This window comes from Labrus mixtus, chromosome 6 (assembly GCF_963584025.1).
Source record: "Labrus mixtus chromosome 6, fLabMix1.1, whole genome shotgun sequence".
In the NCBI taxonomy this organism is placed as follows: Eukaryota; Metazoa; Chordata; class Actinopteri; order Labriformes; family Labridae; genus Labrus; species Labrus mixtus.
In genome coordinates this window covers 16096891-16121728 of record NC_083617.1, presented here as the reverse complement: position 1 = coordinate 16121728, position 24838 = coordinate 16096891, and the positions used below count along the sequence as shown (strand labels likewise).

Here is a 24838-nt window from a genome sequence, read left to right as displayed (position 1 = left end):
TGAACATCACTTATATTTGCTTACCCCAGCACAATGAGCTCTCCGTACTTCACTGGCACTTTGGTGGAGGAGGTGGTGGAGATGTTTTCCTGCTCTGGGGAGTACATTGGGTAGGGCTCCATTCGAGCTTCCACAAGGAGGGGAGGCAAGATTGGTGAGATCCGAACAGGGCGAGGAGGACAGGAAGGGAAAGGAGGGGGGAAGGTGCTGATCGAATGAAGCAGGGGGTAAAGGAGGAGAAGGAAGGGGAAGGGTCAGCTGAGCCTCAGCTCCACCCTCTCATGCTTCATGAGCCCGTCTCTCGCAGCAGCAGTGCCACTTGTCCTACAGGGAGACAGAGAAAGGATTTACATTGAGATTAGTATGTTAACTCAAGATTTAAAGCAGAGATTCTAGAGAATTTAGGTTATGTTTAATTTGGTGCATGTTGATATTGCTCACATCTCATGACAACAAATCTGTAGGGCCCCGACCGATATGAGTTTTTGGGGCCGATACCAATATCGATATTGGTGAGACTAAAAAATCAGATACCAATATAAGCTGATATCTTTCTGTGTTATCTGTGTGATATCTGTTTTAATCCATATAATACATTCTGCTTGTAACGGCCAGAAAGAGAACTGCTAGTGTGATACAATGATGCTAAAATGAAACGCTATTTGACTGGTGAATAAATCTAGTAATATCGTTATATCTGCGATAAAATTAGCCGATACCGATTTGTCACTGGATATGCTATCGGCCGATAATAACAGTTGGCCGATTAATCGGTCGGGCTCAACAAATCAGGTTCGTTTTTTGGATCCTGAAACCTTGCATTACATCATCCAAGTGAAACTGGGAAAAGTAAGTAACAGGAGGATGCAAATTGTAGCCTTTTTCCTTTTTTGGCTAAAAGTGGATTTTGTTCTCCCAAAGGATGAAGTTAAAGGGTTAGGGGCATTTTGAATACCATAACTTAAATAATAGAAGTAGTAAGCAGCATACAGAAATCTTTTGCTAAAAAGTTGGCTCAGCTCAATTTCACTAATTTATTCAGGTCATGTAAAAAAACATGCTAACTTTTGACCTAGTTAGCGTCAACAGATCATCAGAGCATTACTAATAGTGAGAGTATAACACCATGAAAACAAAACTATCATTTTATGCTTGATCTTAACAAAGTGAGCAACCACAGGTAAACATGCAAAGTACACCCACGTATACTTCAAACCCCTGACCAAGTTTCCAAAAAAAAGTCTTTCATCAGAACATCAGGGCCAAGATATAGTTAGGAGGCGCTAGGTTGGGAGAAAATGTGACTTACTGTTTTTTATGAACTAGGTGTGTGTCTTTAAATACTGACTTTAGAGAACCAGTCCATGGTCAAATATATCACAGCAAGAAGGAGAGAAAATAAGTAATGGATGAGAAAGAAAGCATGAAAACACGTTGAGGATGAACTTCCCGTTTTTTCCCGTTAAAGATTCCCGTGTGAATCTCAACATTCTGGGTTTTAGTTCAACTTGTTTCCTCTTCAACACAATTGACATGAAAAACATTTCATTAATAGGTTATTTATTCTGAGTGTAGAACACAAACAATAACATCACTTCCAGGAAGTCGCCCCTTTTATAAAGCTGCAAATTTCTCCTACAATTCCCAGAGTGCCTTTCTGCTAAGAGAGTGCAAAACCACATATGAATAAAGGATAGGAAGTAAAGTGTTTTGATGATGTATGGGATCGAGGGCTTTGTTCCTGGATGCTCTCACTGAGTTCTAATGAGCAGATACAGATACATTCCCATCAGAGCGAGTGGGAGAAGTTCATACAGAGGTCTTCCAAGTAAATATTTCAGACGCAACGTCAGACGGAAGCTTTATTCAGAATACATGAAGGCAATGTTTTCATTATCGTCTCTGTAAAAATGTACCCTGTATTTTAACTTAACCTATGAATTACATTGTCAGCATCACATACCATACTCTGTGAATTTCAAAGATGCTTTACTTGAAAAATGTATTAATAATTTAACCTTGATTTAACCAGGAACATTCTGATTAAATTTGACCATTAACAAAGGTCCCTGGTAAATTGGTATCATTCTGTAAAGTAATAGTCAGTGGGTTATAAAAAGTCAGTGGGATTTTGAAAAAAAAAACAGAGGGTTCACTTTGCCTCTAGGTGGACAAAAATAATTTCTTATCTGACTTTCTTCCACAAAATGAATATGTTAAAAACAGTTATTTGGATTATTTTCTACGCTTCCAACAAAAAGTATGCACAATACAATGTTCTGCAGCCATAAAGACAATATTGCGTAATTCCAGTACAATGTTTTGCCTGCACTTACACACCATTTAATGCCAATCACTCTGAACAGAGGTTCAGTTACACCTCCTGCCCACATGCTCACTAAAGTCCTGTATGGACACACTACTGCCCAACGCATGGTAAAAAGTGCAAAGAGTCAGGAGCCAAAAGCTAACACTATCAAGTGCTAGATTGACCACTTTTGATGCACTGTGGGTGATGGTGGAGAGGAGTTTCTCATTTAAGCTATATCAAGCTACAAAGCCTACATGAGCACATGCATCAATGTTAATTTATAAAGCTGTTTAACAGCTTTACACCTGTTGAAGTAACAGTAACAGTTAGATATCACACCCAGATATCTCTCTCCAAAGGTGTTAACATTGTGTTAAAAATAGCTCCATATTCTCTTATCAGGGACTGTATGGGGAGAAAAGAGGATTGAGGAAATCAGGGTTCAACAAACGGAAGTTAACACATGCAATTCATATAGTTAGTCCAAATACCTCTCATGGGCAGAGTTGGTGTGATGGTTTTGAATCATAAAGCTTTTTCTTCACAGTGGACATTGAGATGAGATCAGTATGTAGGAGAGAGGTTCTCTTCAGAATGGAAGCAATGTGCAAAATGAAGGAGCTGGGAGAGTGTGCAGCAAGAAAAGGGGGGTGGACTAGGGTGTGTTCGAACTGCATAAAACTGGATGTAAGCCTGAGCTCCACCTGCTCCCCTGACAGAAGGGGTTAATCCCAGACACTCACATGCATGCAGCATTGCCAGTGCAAACTAAAACACCCTGCTATAAAGTGTGTGCATGTAAAATCCTCCGTGTGCACGCACTCATGTGCACACAGTCAGCAGTGTCCAGGGAGCTGTTGGGTAACTTGCCAGGAATTGATTTTAACCTATGGATCCAGATCCTAAAGACCAACAGAAATATAGGTCTGATTCAGTAAGAGCTGTTGTGGAAAACGTGTCTGTGGTGCTGAATTACTTTCCTGAAACAACTCTGCTGTTACCAAGAATTAAAAAGAGTCATTATTTGACTCTGCATAACATACTTCTTACGTTTTTTTAGATCAACACTTTTTTTCTCTTGTTGTCTCCCCTGTCGCCCAACAACATCAACTCATCCACACTCCTAGAAATAATCTTCATACTGGACCATTCTCTGTTCAGCCTTCAGGTGTAAAGCAGCCCAACAAAACATACTTATATTTAATTGTATTTATTTCAAGGAAACGTGTACATACAGCTTTGTTTTCTTTAATTCAACCTTTATTTATTTTTTCTTAATTAAGTTAAGTGATGCTGGAAAACAACCCATGTCAATTGTATGAAAGAGGCATTAAACACGCATTTTGTCTAATCTTGTATAACTTTCTGCTATGCTTTTGAACTTCCTTAGAACTTGGCATCCTAGTTATACATGTGTTAAATGTATGGGTGTGTGTCTGACTAAACTCTCAGCCTCTGCAACTCTGTATGACACAGAGCTCAGTTTGGCTGTGTGCCCGCCGCTGCTTAGCTACCAAGACACACAGTCCTACAACAATAGATCTAGAGCTCAGAGAGACTGACTCTGCTGGCTGGGGTCAGGGATGGTAACAACGTGCTGCTGACAGCAGGAACAGCAACCTCACACCTACAAAAGTCCTTGTGAAACTTAACTGCAAGGAGGCACGCATGGATAACACCTGCCATTCCCACTGGCTGCCAACAGAGCATAACACACAACAAGCAAATGTACTTTCACACAGTTAGGAGCAAACACATATCTTCGTGTTAACACAAAGGCAGGCTTGCAGCTGCACTTCTGCATTTGAATGCATCACCAGCTGAGCCACAGTGAAAGATGTCAACCTGTCATATTTAGCATGCCAAAAGTGACATATAGCCATCCCACAGGGAGTTCTCTGTTCAAAGCTTTCATGTTATTTAAGGTGAGTAATGCTTGACAGGGGTAGGTGCTGGTAAGTCAAAGGGTGACACACTTTCAGGATCACAAAGCACGACACACATCTTAAACCAGAGGGTTTCTCCTTCATGATTTCTGAGTTATATGATAGTGTAACAGGGTCACCCACAGAGACTCACAGAGGGAGTTTCAGTACAGTGCTGACTAATCTGCTAGGTCAACTGGATGCATAGGTAAGAGGTAGATTCTCGGTAGCAGAATCAGTGGCACTAAAGCCTACGGATTAGGTGGTTTTGGCTTATTTGACAATTTATACCATACCTAACATCTTCAAAAACAAATTGAAAGCTAAAGTTAGCGAACGATAATACTGTATATCAAGTTTAACCGTACAAGATCTTGAGTTAAATGGTTTTCTGTAAAGTCAAAACATTTTACCTAACAGGTAAAACAAAGATTGAGCCAGCAGCCCACTGACGGCAGCTTTCCATTTGATATAGACTCAGGCATTACTAATTGATTGTGGAGTCAACATTCAAAGGCAAAATAGGCAACATCACAAAGCAATGGTTGATGCATCACAGACACAAGGTCGCTGAAATACACGTCAAAGTTTACATTGCGAACCGAACCAATTAAAGATCAATAATTACAGACGTTGAAACTCTGGAAAGAAGTGAAGATACAAGGGAGGAAGTTATATGATATTCAGAGGAAAACACCCCAATTGTATGTGCTTAATCTGCTGCCAGACTGTTGAGATTTGCGAGAACTTGGAAAAAAGTCTTAAATTTCCAACACAGTAATGGTCAGAGAAAAAGCTTCATTGACAAACTATTATGTAAGATTACTTGTGAAGAAGGTGCCAAAAGATGCATGAGCTGTTTTTATCAACAACTGACAATTTTCTTCTCGATCGGTCTATTCATCTTAAATAGAGTTAGAACTTTATGCCTGTATGACAATACTGATTGGCCATATCCACGGTAATAACTAAAGAGTAGAGAAAATAAAGGCAAACAGAAAGGAGCATGAAGCAGCTTAATAATGTGCACAGTGATCCCACTGGTTGCATGTTATGAACATCATTACCACAATGAGTGTTTACCATTACCAAATGTTTGCCGTTTGTGTTCACACATGCAGCTCTTTTGTGCATATGTGACAACACCATATATTCCAGGTCAGTGTTTTGTTACACCAAAACTTTAACTAAATTATATCCAGTTGTATCATGAAAGAAAAAAGTAGTATATGTCACATTTAAGAAACTAGGAACATTTGAAGCTTCAGATGGACGACTGAACTTAAAAAAGGTCATCACAAAAAAATAGGTGTATCTATTATTTGTTGCTTTACTGGACACAGATGCAACAAACACATTAACAACATGAGAACTTGAGCAGAAAGCGCCAAACTCCAAAAAAGCCAAAAGCTAAAAAATCAATTCCAACATCAGGCATCAGGTCAAAGAAGGGCACAAGAGTTCAATACAGGTATGTAAAGGAAACCGAGGACCACATTGTAACATCTGCGTTACAGGAAAGTGGTAATGATATCCTTCTCCTAAAGTTGGTCGTAAGATCAATAAATAAGAACAGCAGCCTGGAACAAAGAGAGTGACATGTATTTAGTTGTCTGCACATGCCTGGCTATTCAATATGAACACAACTGCTGCTGAGACCAACCGGTTGTCTTCATTTTGAAAGTGAAACAGTTTTTGTTTTGGTGTTTATGTGTCCTGCTCGAAGAAGAAAAATTAGAGCATCTTCTCACTTGTGGCTGCTGTGATTTTTGAAGTCCTTCATCAAGAAGGTCATCAGATACCTTATCATACCAGTATTACTGGCTCTCCCCACATCCTCCAACACTCAAAGGCTTCAAGACATTTTCACACGTTTCATGTTCCACATGAGTGCCTTGTGGGAGCTAAAAAGAGACAGCAACAATTTAAAAAGACTGCAAGCTTCTCTAATTTTTTCCAACTCTTCTATATCTTAATTGTGCGTCTCTTTTGATGGATGGTGTGTACCCTTTATGAACCGATGGTGGACTTTAACGTGGGTCGACTAAGTTTACATAAAACCAGCACAGTAGCATGAATTTTATTTTCCTTTTTCCAGCCCAAAGCTCACTTTACGTTTGTGTGTTCAGTTCTAGATAACAATCCCGATCAGATAAAGTAACAGAAAGCCAAGTCTGTCACCAAAGAGGCATTTCTAAAGAATGCTGACTAATGTCTGCTGTCAAAAAAAAATTGGGCAGCACCAGAATTGCCACCTGTTCAGTTTTCAATCTATAAAGTCAGACATTGCATGTGAAGAGTGGGGGCAGGAAGTGAATGTAGTTTGAGTCACTCAACAACATGATCAACGCTTGATGCAGCAGTGGCTGCTATCGAGGCAATTAAGGTACTTCACAGAGATGTTCCACAACCATTTTCACGCCACTATTTTTGATCCTTCAACTTTAGAATTAACAGAGTACTAGCCGAACACCCGTGTGTGATAGTAGGGCTGAGAAAAATAAATAAAAATAAAAAATAAATCGATTTTAAATCTTAGAAGAGAAGAATCTCGATTTGTACATAAAACGATTTTTTTTCCCACCTGTATGTGACAGCATTCAAAAACAGCTTTGAGACTTTTAAAGAAATCTGATGGTCGATTTGTGGGCGCCACCATCTGATTTAGGGCTGGGCGATATGGACCATATCTTGACATTGATTAGCGGAATGGCAATACTCGATATATATCGATATGTATTTTAGTAACAGTGAAAACACGTGGAAAATAAACTACCTGTTTGTGAATTTAAAAAGTAATATTATAAAATAAAACATTTCCTTAAATACAATAAAAGAGAGAAAGAGGAGGAGCAGGGTTAAGAGGGACAGACAGTCAGTGTGACCTGGCACCTTTATAACATTATTTTAATGCGACATAAACTATAGCGATATTAACGATATTGTCTTACCCTATATCTTGTTTGAAAATATATCGATATATCTCAAAAACTTGATATATTGTCCATCCCTAATCTGTATGTGTGTATATTGTGCAATGCCAGTGGTTTTTTGTAATCTTTGTGAAGAATGTAACAGTACTTGTTCTACAACAGCTTTCGATCAACTGAAATAAAAAGTGTTTGTATTGATTTATTTCATCAAAAACAATATAATTTACATGCCTGAGTAGAACCATGGAATAGTCAATCTGGTAAACAGAGGAAAAAGAAGAAAAACATCTATAGTATAAACAAATTCCAACTCACACTTTGAGGTCTTTTTTCCTTTGATTAGATTTTTCGTCTTTTTGTTCACAAAAAACAAACCGGGTATGCACCCAATATTGAAATATAACAATCATTTTTGAGGAAAAAAACAAGTTACATTTCCAGATTCCAGCCTCTTCGTGTGAATATTTTCTGCTTTCTTCACTTTTTTTGACGGCAAAGTGAAAAGTTGGTTGCGGACAAAACAAGTCTTTTGGTGTAGTTATGTATGGCTTTGAGAAATACTATCCAATAAATGTATTGATACCTGTGACAAAGCCAGCATGTCTTCAGCCAGCTCAGAGTCCACAGTCCTCAGCTCAAAATGATAAAATAATCTGCCAGATAAAGATTCCTCATTCAGAAAGGAGTAATCCAGCAATGTCAGCCAAAACTGAATGTGCCAAAATACACTGAGTGGAAGGGACGTGTTATTACCTCTTCACCCCTGAGTACAGCTGACATGATGTCTAACTCAGTGAAATAAATAGTGAGAGCTACAATAAAACATCATATTAACATCATTGTCATCATGTCTTTTATTGGGTTTTTTTTCAAAATGGTGAATAAACCAAAGAATTATGCAGCACATCATGCAGGAGGTCTCACAGCTGCAGGAAAAGGGAGGAAGGCTGAAGCTGACCATAAATCTCTTTCTTGTAAATGGTGCTGGTTTTCAGACGCCCTGGGTCTGGTGTCCAGTGTGTAAAGTTTCACAGGGGGGTCAGACAAGGATTGGTTTGCACACTGTGAGGATTAGACGCTCGATGACTCGGAAACTGATCTGTGGGGTGGAGGCGGCTGGAGGGAAGGGGGACTGGCAAACCTGACGCCAGATTCTCTTTTTCCTCTTCCATCTTTGATTCTCTCTCTTCTCTTTCACCAAACTGGCCTGATCAATGATCGTGAACAGATGGCGTCGGCATTGCAGAACATGAAAAGTGTGAGGGAGGATGAGAGGTATTGCATCATCGTCACCTGGGAATTGGGATATGGAGGACTTTTTTTTTTTAGTATTTCTAAAATAAGTATAAACAGTGAGTAGGTGTGTTAATGACATTCCACTAAAATAAGCTTCTCTGTGCTCTATTTTTCTGCTTTCCTTTACTTACTTTGATCTCTTTTGTTTATAAAGCCAATTGCATGTTGCAATGATATCTAAGCAGAAACACTTCTACTTTAATACTCTACCCAGGTGAGACCCCTCCCCTAAGCAAATATAGTATTTCTGTTCATTTTAAAAATGAAACAGGGTAACTTTGAGCATTAACCTATTACCTGATTCACCAATCATTGTATGGAATGCATATGAGAAAATCGCTTCAGAACTAAACTAAAAGAGCTATCACGTGAAAAAAGATGTGTCCACCTGCTCTGCATTGAGTCCCATATAGTGCAGTCTTGTGCAGAAACATGGTATAACTGCATGTTTTTAAATACAGGAAACGTGTTTTAAATCCAAAGGATTTGTGCACTAAATATAACGGTCGTCTGTAACTGCTAGTTGCAATTTTATTTTTCGTTCATTACACTTACAACACTGTACAGATACTACTATAGCAAAGTCACCAATTGGTCAGACCATGTTTAGTTGATATAAAAACAGACTAGATTTAATGGCTCATATCTGAAATCTTGGCGCTAGAATATTTTATTCTGTAAATAGTCATCTTATTGGTGAGATCCTATCTATCTTTTAAAAATCTCAGCTCATTTATTACTAGCAGAAAAGGTACAGCAACAAATTACACAATACCAATGACTTCATTTTTCATCATATCACCACAGGAACCAATAGAGTTTCAGAGTAGAGCGAGAGAGACCAGCAAGAGTTTAGCTGGTTACCTGCCAAAACTAACTTAATGTCTGACAACACATACTGACAACAAAATCTGCCCAGTTTTGCTTTTCAGCGTGAAATGGATTTTATAAATAAGGCACCAACAATGTTTGATTGGCGGTGTGCTGTGATGATAACTGTAACTTGCTAATGGTCTATCCATCTCTCTGTAGCTGGCAACTGTTCTTCCTGACTCCAGCAGTAAAAGATCAGACTCATTTCCATTCACACAGCGCCATGCAGACCACACAAAAACTCCAATCTACTGTCTGAAAATAAGCCCACAGAGTGTACTGGCACCACATAAACCATTTCCATCGAGAGAAACTATAAAATCAACGGAGAGCCTTATGACGGGAGAAATCACTGCTGATGCAAGGTTATAAAGACTTAATGTTGCATGAAATACATTTCCTGAGGCTCAGCTGTCTGTACCCACACAGATAAGACTGTAATATCAATACAAACCAGAGTGTGAGCTTCTGACATGAGTTACAAAGACAATAGTAAACAGATAAATAATCTTTCATGTGTATAAGATTTTGCATGGTTTGAAGATAACTTCATTTCAATATTTAACTAAAGCTCAACACATACTGGACCAACAAGAGACTAGAGGAGCCTACACACAGTGTAAGTCTAAGGTGTAAGTCTACTTGAGTGTGATTTATACAGACGAGTCAGCATATCAATGCACACACAAAGTCCCAATTCCCTGCCCACTCTCAGACAGACACACACTTCTCATGTTCAATGGTCCCTGGAGGTCTTCTCCTGTGTGTGTGTGTGTGTGTGTGTGTGTGTGTGTGTGTGTGTGTGTGTGTGTGTGTGTGTGTGTGTGTGTGTGTGTGTGTGTGTGTGCGCGTGTGTGCGTGTGTGTGTGCGTGTGTGTGCATGTGTGCTTGTGTGGTCTAATATTTATTCTAATATGGATGGAAACATACAATATGGAAAAATCACATGAGTCCCATGACATTGTTATTTGAAAAGCTGCAGTGATCCTTGATTCCTGAGGGGGATTTGTGTTTTTCACTGTTTTTGGAACAAGCTACACACACACTTAGGCTGAAATACACACATGCACTAATGAAGAAATGTCAGAGTGAGGGGCTGCACACAAAATAGCTCCTGAGCAGCTAGGAGTGTGGTGCCTTGCTCAAGGGCACCTCTATAGTGCCCAGAAAGTGAACTGCCTCCTCTCCAACCGACAGCTACTTGAACCAACTTGGATCTGAGCTAGCTGACTGCTGCCCACAAGATTTCGATGAATAGTCAAATACTCAATTCATATACCGAGGTTTTTCCTGCATTTAAACCTGGCGGCAGCCGCCTTCGCCTAACTTCGTACTGCAAACCGGCAGTCCTCCTTGTAAACTAAGCTCGCTTCATGATCACGTAAAGTCATGCATGTGTTTTATAGCGATGTTACGTAGGCTATACGGTAAGTCCTGGAGCAGTGTGAGTGCAGACAACTGGGCGTAGTGTGAGTGCGCCTTAAGGAAGACACCTGCTGTGTTGAAACGTCAGTCTGTTTGAACCATATTAAAATAAATTGACCATGTGCTCAATTTATGACAAGAATTACAGTGTTTGATTCTGAGAATTTCCAGGGGGACGACCCCAAGACCCACCAGGCTTAAATTGATTCAATATCTTTGCTTTAAACGTACTGAACACATTAGCTTTTATGTTGTATTGATTTTAATTTTGAACAGGGCACATGAATTTGTATAATAAATTAAGTTTAATTTGAGATTTTTACTTTCTTCCGTTATACATATTTAGAATTCCTAATGTTGCTTGTAAAAGTGTTGACCCTGTATGCACGGTACAGATGCACATGTACGAGGTTTGGATTTTCTCTTGGCCTCAAATGTAGCCTAATCCTGGAATGAATAGCTAATGAAATTACAGATAGGGAATGATGTTAGCCAGTAAATCCACTCATCATGTTTACTCTCAGCTGCATCTTATTGCCACCTTGTCACTATCACCAAATACCATAATTCTAAATATGAATAAACACTAGACCTACCATGTGATGAACAGCCTGCTTAGGAGTGCACACATGCCCACTTACATGGTGAATAAAATATTAATACATTTCAGCCATCTGTCTTTTTTATCGCCCTTTTTACAGAAACATATTACAGGACATGCACACTCGGTGGTGTCTGGGCTCTCTGAGGTAACCATTAGCATACACCAGAGAGCTTATAACTGTTATACAAAGCAAACCACTTCCCAGGTGCTGTAACCAACACTGTGACACTCAAGTGGGCAACTTTTAGCCATGATGAGCTTCTTTATAGCTATGAGTATGGCGGAAAAAAGGAGTAGTGGGTAACAAGGCAGATTAGAATAATCCACTTGGGCCGGATGCCAAGCACTTGACCTGAGGAAGCGTTGCCACAACAATACTCACACTCATCAGCTATAAACAGCAAGGCATGAAATATGTGGAGTGGGTCAGGAAAAGGCCTTGAGCATTAGAAACAAGGTGAGGAATGTAAACCCAGGCTGTGTTGTTGAAAGCAGATGTGAACAAAGTGAAGGTAGATTAAGACAGGGGCTCATGCTTAACAAAACCAACACATGAGGACACACGCTGAAATGTCCAGTAGATGTTTTCTAGTCCGCTAAAGGGAACACTTTTGTGCCTTACCATGACACAGTTCCCCTTAAGAAAAATACACACACACAAGTATGTTAAGTGCATGCCGGACCAGATCTTCCCTGTTGCATGACAGCACCATTCACACCTCCCACATCCATTCCTTAAAAAAACAGCCTGGAGTCGGACCCTTCGGCGCCAAACTCTTGCTGAGTATTAAATTGACTCATCAAAACAAACTACTGGTTGCTCCAACAGACTGGCATGTCAGAAGAATCCTGGCTCCAGGACCGAGCCCTGCAGAGACATGGTCCTCAGATTGAGCCAGAGGGGCTGTATGGGTGGATGTTGTGGAAAGAGGTGAGTTTGAATCACAACCAGTGTATCATGTCGGCTACAGGGTTTTCTTCCTTCCTCTGTTACTGTATTTCAACTCTGTTATGCCTCATTAAGCAGCTTAGGAACAAGGATTGTTCCTGTTTTTCTTTTCTTTTTTTGAGGAATTGATACTTCAGTAAGGCTTAAGAATGCATTCACAGAAAAGTCATCATAACACCTAATCTGGTTTTGTGTGAAGTTATCTATATAGTCGATACACTTGTACAAATGTCCAGAAATCAATGTAATTCACGGGAAACAGTCTTTGAATAAATCTTTGAGTGTAATATTGGATCTTTTAATACACTAAATCATATGGAGTAAAATATCAACAACAACTGTTATACTTCCAATTCCTTCCACACAGGAAACAGTGCATCCTGCAAACTGTCTACCCCAGTCTGGATGCTGCAGGCATATTGTTATCTCTCAATAAAAAATGTGTCCTTCTCAAAGCTCATACAAACTACAAGAAGACAAACCAAAAAGTTACGGCAGCTAGTGATACTAACTATAATGTTTACAATACAGACTAGTTGGAAATCAATAAAAGTTAATCAGGGCACCGGATAGCCTAGCAATGGTAAATGGACTTAAGCTTGTATGGCTCTCTATTCTGACTACTCAAAGCCCTTTTTACACTACAGGTCACACCTACCCATTCACACTCATTCACACATGGATGGCAGAGGCTGCTATTTAAAGTGTCCATCAGTATGAACAAATCCATTCACACACATTCACACGCCGCTGTCAAAGCAGCTGGAGTAACTCGGGGTTAAGTGTCTTGCCCAAGGACACAGCGACATTTGGCTGCAGGAGCTGGGGATTGAACCCCCGATCTTTCAGTTGAGAGACGTTCGACCCTATCACTGAGCCACAGCCTGTGTAATAATGCAATAATGTCCCAATGCGCCATGAACGGAGGCTACACTTCAGTCCTCAAAGCAGGCAAAAAAGATGAGTATGTTAGCTAATCGGTGATATGGCTAGAACGTGTCTTAAAAAGCCTTAAAGTGTTTTAAATCTAAAAGATCGCCTTCTGTGCTGCTTTGTGTATTTTTTTAAACTACAGCCTCTTTTTTTCCGTTTGCAGGGCAGGTCTGCAGCCTGTTTTTTTGTCAGAGAGCAGTATACTGGTCTTCCTGTGAGCGACGCTGGGAGGAGGCTAACTGATGACAGACGGTAGGGGAAGAAATAGGAGGGCAGGCGTTCGAATTACAGCGTCATAAATGATTCAGTGAGAAGAACACATAGACCTAGCTTATGTGCACAAACAACTAACAGCCATGTTAGTGGACATACAACAAGAGACAAACCCATGCAAAGTCTCACACACACAGACATCCACAGAGAGGCAGATGAGTTAGTGAAGGCATGTAAAGCACACGCAATCATCCACTGGTACATGTTGAGGTTTGCACGAGACCAGTAGTATGTGCGCAGTCATGCACAAGGACCTACTGTACACTGATCGGACATCACATTGGTGCATGGTCTCACTTTGTACACACCATGTGCTCTAACGGCCTTCTCCTACACAAATCATGCACTGTGACCTTCCTAGAAGTATGGTACAGTACGCAGAACATGGCATCAGTGTGTATTTGTGTGTGAATCGTAGATTAATAATAATCAGCAGCATTCATTCCATATATAAAAGAGATATAAAAAAACAATTCAAATAGCCATTTTCCATTTAAACACATATTTAGGCAGTTTGATAAACCAATGTTAAGGGATGAATATTTAGATAACTCATTCTCTAGACATTTAATATCATGACTGTACACAGCAGCATGTGGAACAGAGCATACAGGGTTGGGAATTTGAAATGAGCAGCATTGTCTGAAAAATGGCAGACATTGATTTGTTTCTCCAGATTTTGTGTCTTTGACTCCACTGCTCGGTTTTCTGTCACTCCAGCTTATTGTCAGCTTACATCTTTTTGACAAATGAATGAAAAACAGAAGCTCAACCACACTGTTTCTGTAAACTATGTGAAAATAAAAATGCAATTCATAATCAAGAAAACAATTTAGTTCTATGTCTGATTCCAGTGTTTCTACAAATAATTTTGTATTTTAGGGGAATTTTTCCTTTTCGGTTTCACAGTTATCGTGATGTCATAGAGACCATTTTTCTCGTTATAAAAGAGAAGTTTTTTTCACTTCTTGTTTTTTTTTCTTGTAATGCTGATGAAGGAACACTGAGGAAAGATTTAACCCTTTAAACTCTGGATGTACAGTGTTGAATGGTAAAGCTCCAAGTGTCCTCAGTATATTACATGACTGTAATCATGGAAGATGGATGCTTTTGACCTATCAATTTGTTAAGATATAAATATTTAGGCTAAATCACAAAGAGGATGGCTTTTGTTTGAAACAGTCAGAAGGGAGGAATGAAACCTTGCCATACAGATATGCACAGAAACATTCATACCGTGAATTTAAAGTCTAAAAGTCATGATTGTAGTACAGTCTGAGTTGCTTAAGGCCAATTCATGTTTACCGGTGCTGTTGAGGGTTGCATTTCTCAAAGAAAAGGACTCTATGTTTGTAGGTCTAATCATGCAGCACCTGGTCATAGTTTGTTATCATTAGCCTTTTGTCTAGAGGAATGAGACAGGTCAGTGTATAGTGCTGCATTCAGACTGCAGAGGGGGTTAGTTTGAGTTTTGGCACTGTTTCCAACTCAGACTTCTGGCCCTACTACCAAGACTTTTTTAAATATAACACAGACTTAAGACTTTTTGGAAATAAGGGGGAATTCCTTTTTTCTTTGGTCCAAGCTAAAATGTAATATGTTATGTAATATATTACATTTAACAATGATATATTCCAGCAACTGTCTGATGCTGCTGTCGTGAGCACATGGACCCTCAGACGCCTATTACTCAACATCAGTAACCACTGCCCAGTCTGTCAATAAATTCACAGAACAGCAGAGCTCCCTTGGGAAATTGCAACAAGTAACAAACTCAACCGTTTGTCTGTGTGTGTGTGTGTGTGTGTGTGTGTGTGTGTGTGTGTGTGTGTGTGTGTGTGTGTGTGTGTGTGTGTGTGTGTGCGTGTATGAGGATGTACACACAAGCTCATTTGAGACAGGAAGGTTGGAAAGTGGAGCAGGAAGTAGCAATCATGTACGATCAGTAGTAGATAATTACAGGTCTGTGTGTGCACATGTTAGTGTGTGTGTGTGTGTGTGTGTGTGTGTGTGTGTGTGTGTGTGTGTGTGTGTGTGTGTGTGTGTGTGTGTGTGTGTGTGTGTGTCTGCAAATGTGTGTTCAAAAGAGAAGGTGCCAAATGATATCAGTAGTTACAGCTGGAGTAACTACACAGCAGAAAACCCACAGAGAAGGTACCTTGAGAATCTCCCACACACCCTCACAAAACGTTATATCTTTTTTTGTATGACCTCAACTGAGCTTTAACTTTCTGCTCGTAAAAAAGTGAACAATTCTTGTGATGGAAAGGTAAGAGAGCGCATGCTGTGGTAGAGGCATTGAACACACCCAAAACAGAAAGATGAGACAATAAGAAGGCAATTTGCCCCTCTCTGGTATGAACACCCTGTCTGTCTTTTAGCCTCTGTACATGGGGAGCAGAAACAAACTATTGCCACTACACTACCGGGGCCCTGAACTTAGTTAAATATGCTTAACACTGGTAATCCTTAAAACCCAAACAGTGCAACTACATGGGACCAAATGATGAATTAATATTAAAAAAATGTATTACACCAAGCTAAGTAAAACCTTGTGATTGAAGCATTACTGATATTATGCTGCTGTAAATTTGGTTGTTGTGGTTACTACACCATTGCATTGTGGGATATTTATTAATGCTGACCTAACATGTTTGTTGCAAAAACAAAATAACTGCAGTGGTATTAGTTTTCTTTCCCTATTTGTGTCAGACCTTCCCCGACATTAACAGATTTTTTCCTCTTAACTGCACCAACATTTGAAAATAAGGATTCTATTCATAAATTCTGCTGGCCTACGGTTAAAGAAATAAAGTTGCCAAAACAGACAGTGAACTCCCTGACAGCTTTTAAAAAATAACTGAACAGCTTCACTGTGCTTCAGCCCCCACCCTTCCCTCCCACTGACTCAGGTATTGGCAGCAGGGGACAAGCCTTGGTGTTACTTTTAATGACTGAGAAGCAAAAGGGATGATAGAAATACAAAGTGGGTATGGAGTGAACGATAAATTAGAGAGGCAGAGACAGAAAATTGTGGATTTATTAATTAATCCTATGGCACAAAACAGGTGACCATACTCACCCCTGTGTACAAAAATACAACTAAAATAGCTCTTTAAATAAATAAAAAATAGTCTCCTCCAACTTGACAGATGGTGTGACGGAGAGGCACTCAGAGACAGAGAAAGGACTACACAACAATCTGAATTCAATCAGCAGATGTAGTCAGTTCTCTGACTAAGGCTACCAAACCTGTGCGTTAATGCTATCACTCTGAGACTTGAATAATTTGTTTAAATTTCTATAGATCCATTTTCTACATAACCTGTAGGGCTGGGTATCAAATTCGATACTTTTTTGGCACGGATCGAATTGCTTCGATACTACAGAGTATCGAAATATAGCTTGTCATTCGATACCTACAGAGTTTGATGGTCCGCACCATTACCACGCCGGCGTATGTCTGAGGTGCGCCGTGTGCATATCATTTAAACGGCGTATCGTTTAAAATACACGACAATACTGCGACAATACAATACGTGCTAAGCCAACCGTACCCATTTTTTGAGCAAAGAGACAAGAAGCATTGCCATGGGTGAAACTTCCACATCAGAAATATTTTTTCATACAAGTCAAAATTTTATTAAGACTTCAGTTTGGGGTGTTGATACAGAACTTAGGATCAATGTAAGTCAGTGAAACTGTATGAAAGGTCAACGCAAAAGAGAGATCAATCAAAATATTTTTGAAATCTCCGTATGACCACGTTCTGCAATTCAGGCTGCAAAAGTCGCTGGGGCGCCAGTGGTTAGTATGATGCCCCATGTACAGCGGCTAGGGTTCCAATCCCACTTTAGGTTACTACTTCCCCACATATCATTCCCCACTCTGTCTCGCTCCCTGATTTCTGACTCGATCTACTGTCCTATCTCTGAAATAAAGGCTTAAGAAAAAAGCCGCAAAATAAACCTTTTTAAAAAATCCCAAAAGGTGCAACTTTTTAGATAAATTGCTGCACTAGTCTTAAAAAAATCATGTTCCTCAGATGTAAAACGTGGTGTTTATCATGTCACATGATCATGATTGTATTTGTTTTTACAATATAAGAAATGCAATACAAAAATCAATAGGCCCACCATTGCATCATAATTGTATTACCTGTACATTTTTGTTGTTTATCCTGCAGCCCTTGGCAATGTAAAGAGACAACTGGACAAATATGGTTGTGAGTTCAGCACGGTTCAAAAAGATAAAAAGTAACAAATTCAGATTCTAATTAAATATTCATAAGATATGAAAATCTGAAAAAAATCAATGAGATTTTAAGCATTTAAGCACCCATACACACACACACACAAGCTAAATAAGCCCCTGCTTACATCTGCACAGATATAAAAAAAAAAAAAAAAAAAATCCTCGAGCATTCTTATTCATGAAGGTAAGAAAAGGTTAATATGACTTCTTGAGACAAAAAGTCTTTGCACAGAATAAATGTGTCACTTAATAAACGCAGGGCGTGGCCAAGCAGAATGTTGTTTGCAGGGGCATGGGAAACTGATTGATAATGATTCTGACAAGAGAGTGGAAGAAAAACCGAGCACATGCTGCCTCAGGCAACACTATGGAAAAACGCTGCTGGTTTAATGTTTCCCCCTTCTACTCTTTCCTTCCCTACCGTACAGAAACAAGGCCATAAAAACGTGCCCACTGTCTGACCCACTTTCCATGACAGACATAATCTCCCCTCACAAACTTCAGTCTGTTTACCAGCCAAGCAGAAAGTTAGCCGGACCGGGAGGGTAGTACCAAGCTCTTTACACACAGCAGGGGGGGAAGATGCTGCTCAGCTGAATAATTCTGCCATCACGGATCCCTGCTGAGATGAGAGACCTCTCCTGATGAAGTGAACCACCACAAGCATGTGCAAGCATAAATATACATTTGAAAGCATACCCAAAACAAAAGTATTCTCACATGAAAACCATGCTATCAATGAAGCTAAGAAAAAGTGCAAACACAGGGCGCCGGTGGCCTAGTGGTTTGTTTGCGCACCCCATGTAGAGCGGTTGTAGTACTACAAGCAGGTGGCCTGGGTTCAAAGCCGACCTGTGGCTCCTTTACAGCAGGTCATTCCTCACTCTCTCTCTCTCTCCCTACTTTCTATCCACTGTTCTGCCCAAAAATTAAGTGCAAACATACTGCCATTTGGGATGTTATTGATTTTTTTGGTTTGAATCTTAAACACATTCACACAATGTTAAGGTGTTAACCACCAACTGCTCAAAATATTGCTTAAGCTGTAAACTATCTATCACTAGTAAGTGATAAAAGTAGTGTTCCACCAACTTTACACTTAGTTCCTTCTACACAGCCTAACACTGACAAACTCAAGGGTTTAATATTTGATTTTGTTTTAAAGTTGCGGTCTCTGTCTTTTGATACTACAATTATGCAATTATCCTGGAAGGAAATTATAAAGATCTTCACTAGCTTGTGCATATTAAAATTTGCAAACTTTCCAGCAAAGTTTTTACGATTTCGAAGTGATGGGGTATGAGGATCTCACCAATATTCAGTATATTATCAGGTGGGCGGTATAGCCCAACCCCTGTTTGAAAAAGCCGGTTGGAAAAGCTCAGCTATGTACAGCTGTGGACAGAGTCCTCATGAATAGGATTTTTAGCCATTCCAAGAAAAAGTCCCATCCTTCTTCTTATAGGCACGCCGTGCATTGTTTCACGCCCTACATGCGTTGATTCAGCCAGAAGATGCTTTTGAGAGCTGACACCAAACTTAACTTTCAAGATTGTGCATGTTTGTGTTTTTCTATGCGGTTCAGAAAGATTTGTCCTTGCCATCAGATTTTCCTTTGAGTTATCTTTGCGTTAGACAGCTGCAGCCAGAAGAAAAGATTATGTATTACCACTGCTTATAATGCCAGATGGACACATGATGAAGAGCACAACTGAAGAAAAACATCAGAAAAGCTTGTGCTAGATAAACAATTGGGGAAGTTTTCACTCATCTGAAAAATGTACTCTGTGTACTTTTCCTCTTTCTGAACATTTCATAGATGCTGTCCTTACCACGCACTTGTATTTTCTTATTTAAACTATGCTTTTGAACTCCTGACCTGAAAGCTTATTTACACAGTGTGCAGCATACTAAGTAATATGTATATTGTTTAGTTGAAACAACATGGTTCTAAAAGCAAGGAAACTGTCTGATTGCAAGGTGAAACAGTCAAAGTTAGTTAAAGAAATAGCATTCACTTAAACTAAATATTGATCGTGAGAATCGAGACTTTTTAAGGTGGCTAAATATTTGGTCTGAACCCTGTCTATAGGATTAAAAAAGCTTAGCTCCTGTGTCTGTACTCTGAAAACTTCTCCAAACAGAGGAGTGGTTTAGGTAATGCAATTATGTAAAAGTACCTAGTATATTTGGACTTATAGGAGACTGTTTTTATTTCTGTTACATATTTTTTAAGTACATTTTTTGGTCTTACTTGCCAGAAAAATATTTCCATTAAAACGAAAACATCATTAAAAATTAGTGAAACAGTGGTTATGAGGGTTTTTTTCATTCCTGGACAGTGATACAGCTTCCAGCCAAGGTCGAGACTGGGAGGCCTCTCTGTGTCCCTACAGACTGGGTTACTACGGATACAGGCAGCACTGAGCCTCCATTAAGACATCAGAGCTCTCTCCGCGCTCCCGCCTGACACCATCAGCTCTGGTTTCCTCCCTGAAACTGACACTCCAAGCGGTGCTGGAGAACACATACACACACCAACACACACAGTCCTGCAGGAAACACACCCAATGCAAATGTGCAAACACAAACTTGTACATGCAGCACTTACACTCTCCTCAGTTACACGGCAAAGACTGTGTCCTAAGCACTTGGTACTCGAAGTTATCACCGTTTATAGGACTGTGAGAATGCAGACTTTAAATAGTCTGCAAAAAAAAGATTCTTCAGCCTTCCTAATAGGAAGGCAGTACTGTTTTAGCAGGTATAAGTGTTGCAACTTGACTCTTGTATATGGCTATAACAAATTTAGCTCAACGTTAAAGATTTGAATTTGTAACGCAGCGATTTGTTGCCTTAGTACTTTTGTTTGCAGGTGTGTAAATATCAGAAATATAGTTTCGACAAAGTTTTTCAAAATGCACAGGGCTTCTGCTGAGTGTTTCCTGCACTCAGTCCGTAGCTCTTTTGGAACCTTTTCAAACTACTCAAACACTTACATAATAGTTCCCTTCAACCACACCTTGTTTATATTTTTCTCCTGCCTTTAAATCTCAATTAGCTCACAAAAAAGTAAAGGAAAAACAGTTCAAGTTTTTTCTTGCTTTTTGAAATAAAGGATTATTATTTTTTTTTAAATCTCCACAATTGCCCAACCTTTAAAAAAAAAAAGCTTCCTTATTAATCATCCCTATGTGACAAGCAAACAATGGAAATAAGGCCTGGGTCACCCTTTTCTGAGCAGATGGACTTCACGCATGTCTGTCTTTTATGTGGCATTTTGAACATGCAAAAGGGAAGTCTGTGAGATCTCTATCAGAAGCAAAATTCATTCCATTGCAAAGTGAAATAAGGAGATAAAGAAAGACCGTAAGACTGGTTGGAGAGAAAAAGAATGAGAGGGGGGGGGGTGAAAGGGGGTGAGTGACACCATAAAAGATGAGATGGGAGATAGCGAAAGGAGGGAGGGGAGGGAAGTCATTAACTGGCAATCAAGCTTCAGCAATGGCTCGAGTCCGTGCATTTGTGTAATTCCTTATCAGGCAATGTTCCCTTTCTCCCCCCCCCCCCCCCTTGTGACAGGTCAGCATGCAGACTAGAAGTGATGTAAACTAATACCTGCATCTCTGAAGGCTCCATACACACAAGCACAGTCACTCACCACCCAGCACAAGCTTTATCTTTACGGAGCCTCTGATTTCCGCAGAGATAAAGAGACAGAGTCAAAACAGGTGCATGAGTATGTGCATGCAACTTGATAAAGACTTTGCTGCTGCAGCATAAACAATAACAGCCCTGTGATGACTTACCCACTGTGTGCATTGACATTACTGAACGAGGAAATGTATATGTTCTAATACATCATGTAATAAACCTGCCCATGGGCGCAGAGCCCTTTGCTGGACAAAGCAGGTGACAGTTAAAAACAATACACCGATAAATCAGCCTTCGACCTGTCACCGTTTTAACGTTATTAACGTGAAGGAGCGAAGTCAGGTGTCTTGTAAACGTGTACTCACTGCGATATGAATGATGAAGACCTTTTGTTGTCTTCGATGTGGCTGACAGGGCTGCTAGCTTCTCCACCAGCTGGTGCCTGGCTTCCCAACTTGCCGAGGCTAGCAAGCTAGCTTACGCTCCACCGGCTTAAAAAAAAGGAAATTTCGTCTTAATTTCTCCCTTCAGGACTGGATACTTCAAGAGAAAAGCAAGACCCACTCCACGTAAAAAAAGCAAAAAAAAAAAGCAAATAAAGGTATGTGTCCTCCTCTTTCTGAAGTCGGGAGTTAGAAATGTTAACCGTAGCACTAGATGTGCAGTGTTGTCTTATAAATGACAGACTCTCCGCGGTGCGCTGTCCTTTGTTGTAAGCATCTCAACGTAAACACAGAGCCGATCTGTTCTGCTCCGTTCTGTGGCTGTGAGCGTGCGTCTGTAGGCGGAGACCGACGTCACCGCAAAGGATTCTGGAACTTGTTGTTTTACGTGGAACAAACCATGTAAAAGTAGACACATTTCTCCACATTGAACGTTATCCTTTTTGTAACATTTTTATTTTTGACAGTAAACACTCAACATACAATTACTGGTTTTATTTAACCAACTTAAGAAAGAAATATCATACAGGAATATTACTTGTAATGGATATTTTACATTTCACTAATAATATTCAATGTCAGAAGTTCTGTCGAACCATTTGCATTATTAATGTAACAATAAGTATTACAATAATTTGTTTATTTTAATGCATTAGAACCAATCTTATACATAATACAAATACATAGTAAGTTAGCTAATGGCAATAGGAAAAAATAAAATAAGGGGTACATTAGAACTTTTTTTGCAAATTAAAGTGATGTAGGAGAATCCTGACAAAATAATATTCTAAAAAAATAGCAAAGAAGTAGCCGATCAGCAGTAAAATAAAAATATTCACTTGATCCTATTCAGAGTGTTATGATGCACTGTCCGGATAATACACCGCTTCTACAGTATAAGTCAATACTTGAATCTTATTGTGCATTTGAAATATAATTTAACATCTGATTTGTAAAGTTACTTAAGCAGCTGCCAGGTTAAGATATTTGAGAACAATCTCTCTAACAGATAAAGGATCATGAGTGTAGACTATAAATGTCTAGTTTATCATTTTAAATTGTTGAGTTCAACTTCAACAGCAGCACAACCTTCAGCAGCTCATCTGCTTCCAGTTGAATTCTCTGAATGTGCAGGATTCGAGCTCCTTAGATCCATGTAACAATTCGTTTCTCATATTCCCTTTCCTGCATGGGGCTCATATAATTCTTTCTGTCTTTTTTGCTCTTGTTCCTCCATCTTTATATGTATCTCCATGTTGATTACATCAATATTTCTGCTATAGCATATATTGTACTTGTGGGTGTTTGGTTGATTGTTGTTTTCTTGAATGACACCAGTTTGTTTTAGAACCTACTTTACATTGATCATGCTGTGTTTTTTGTTACATTTTCATGTTTTCATATATTTTAATAGTATATACATCTGGATAAAACTAAAGCTGGTTGAAGTGATATCAGCATGCTCGTAAAAATATTCCATGATACTTTAGATAGCTGAGACAAAAATACATGCAAAAAAACCACAAAACTTATTTATTTTCAAGACTGTACTTGTTTGTTTCACAAGTGGAACAGAGAAAGTAAATTAATAAAGCATTTATTTACATTAGAAGAACAACAACATCCACTTTTTATTTCTAAAATGAGAGCACGTGGCAGACACGTGCTTAATTCCTTTTTTTTCTAATTCTGTTAAAAAAAGTTCCCTGTCTATCTAACTTATCTCTCCAGTAGAAAAATGTTTTCCTTTTCTTTTAAAACATAGATCCTACCCGCTTGAATTATTATTGTAATTGTGTGACTCTATCAATAAATATTTGCTTTTCATTCTTAAATGTAAGTACTCTGAATGTATTCTATTCCAGGGTTGTTGTCTCAACAACTGACCAAAAACAGTATGATTAGATAAATCTCCACAGGAGAAACCAATTTCATGGCCCTTAAACACAGACAATTTGCATAATGAGATGCAATATATATATATATATATAGCTTAGAAGCAGACAAAGCTGCAAAATAAAATGTGATGTACAGTTTTGGATGTCGTTTCTCAATGTATAAATACTAGATGTTGCTCAATATTGATGTTCTTGATAATTAGAAAAATAAAAAAGGTGATAAACATAAAATCAAACTTTACACTCAAAGAGCAAAGAGGTGACAAAACCTCAGAATAATGTTAAAAGTACATATTTCTTTGAAAATAAACTCAAACTATCAAAGAGAGTTTGACAGCTTTTGGAACGGGAAAAAACACCTTAAAGAAAAAGTCTTTGGAAGACCTTTCATTTGAGCTGTGAATCCATTCCAGATGTTGAGGGAACAGCATCATTGTAATTCAGTTCCAACACTGGTTTGTTAGAGAGAGAAAGAGCGAGTGTGAGAGAGAGAGAGATAGAGAGAGAGAGAGATAGAGAGAGAGATAGAGAGAGAGAGAGAGAGAGTGTGTGTGTACACTTGAGTGGGCGACAATTAATTCAGTGCAAGAAGTGAGAATGAGTGGAAAAATCAGTAAAAGCCAAGAACAGATTTAACTTCTCTTATGATAATAATAGACATACTCACACATGTATACGCATGTAAGTGCACAGTCTTATTTTTAAACTGCTGAGATGCTGTAAAACACACACTTGAGAGTGCTAATAAAACACACGCCTGCTGCTACACTGCATGCCAGAGGTGAGTAGTGGGTGTTTTAAGCCAAAGTGTTTAAGATGAGCTGCAGACACTGAAAGGAGATTCTGCCTTTAAGACTTAAGAAATATAAGAAACCACATGTGCCTGTGCTTCTACACACACACACACACACACACACACACAAATACACACACACACACACACACACACACACACACACACACACACACACACACACACACACACACACACACACACTAGCCGTGCACACATCTTACGTAGTCTTAGCACACATTTTAATCTGTGTTGAACCCTGCTGTTTATGTTG

General features: G+C 39.2%; 1 protein-coding gene across 1 annotated transcript in view; it reads right to left on the bottom strand.

The window, feature by feature from the left end:
- peli1b (pellino E3 ubiquitin protein ligase 1b) overlaps positions 1-22189 on the bottom strand; it is a 39561-nt gene extending 17372 nt beyond the window's left edge. Inside the window, exons 1-2 of the mRNA XM_061040277.1 lie at positions 21796-22189; positions 25-324 (exon numbers count right to left, since the gene is read on the bottom strand). Coding sequence (XP_060896260.1) covers positions 25-122 — 98 coding nt within the window. The 5' untranslated portion in view covers positions 123-324; positions 21796-22189. The remainder of the gene's footprint in view (positions 1-24; positions 325-21795) is intronic.
- Positions 22190-24838: the final 2649 nt, after the last annotated feature.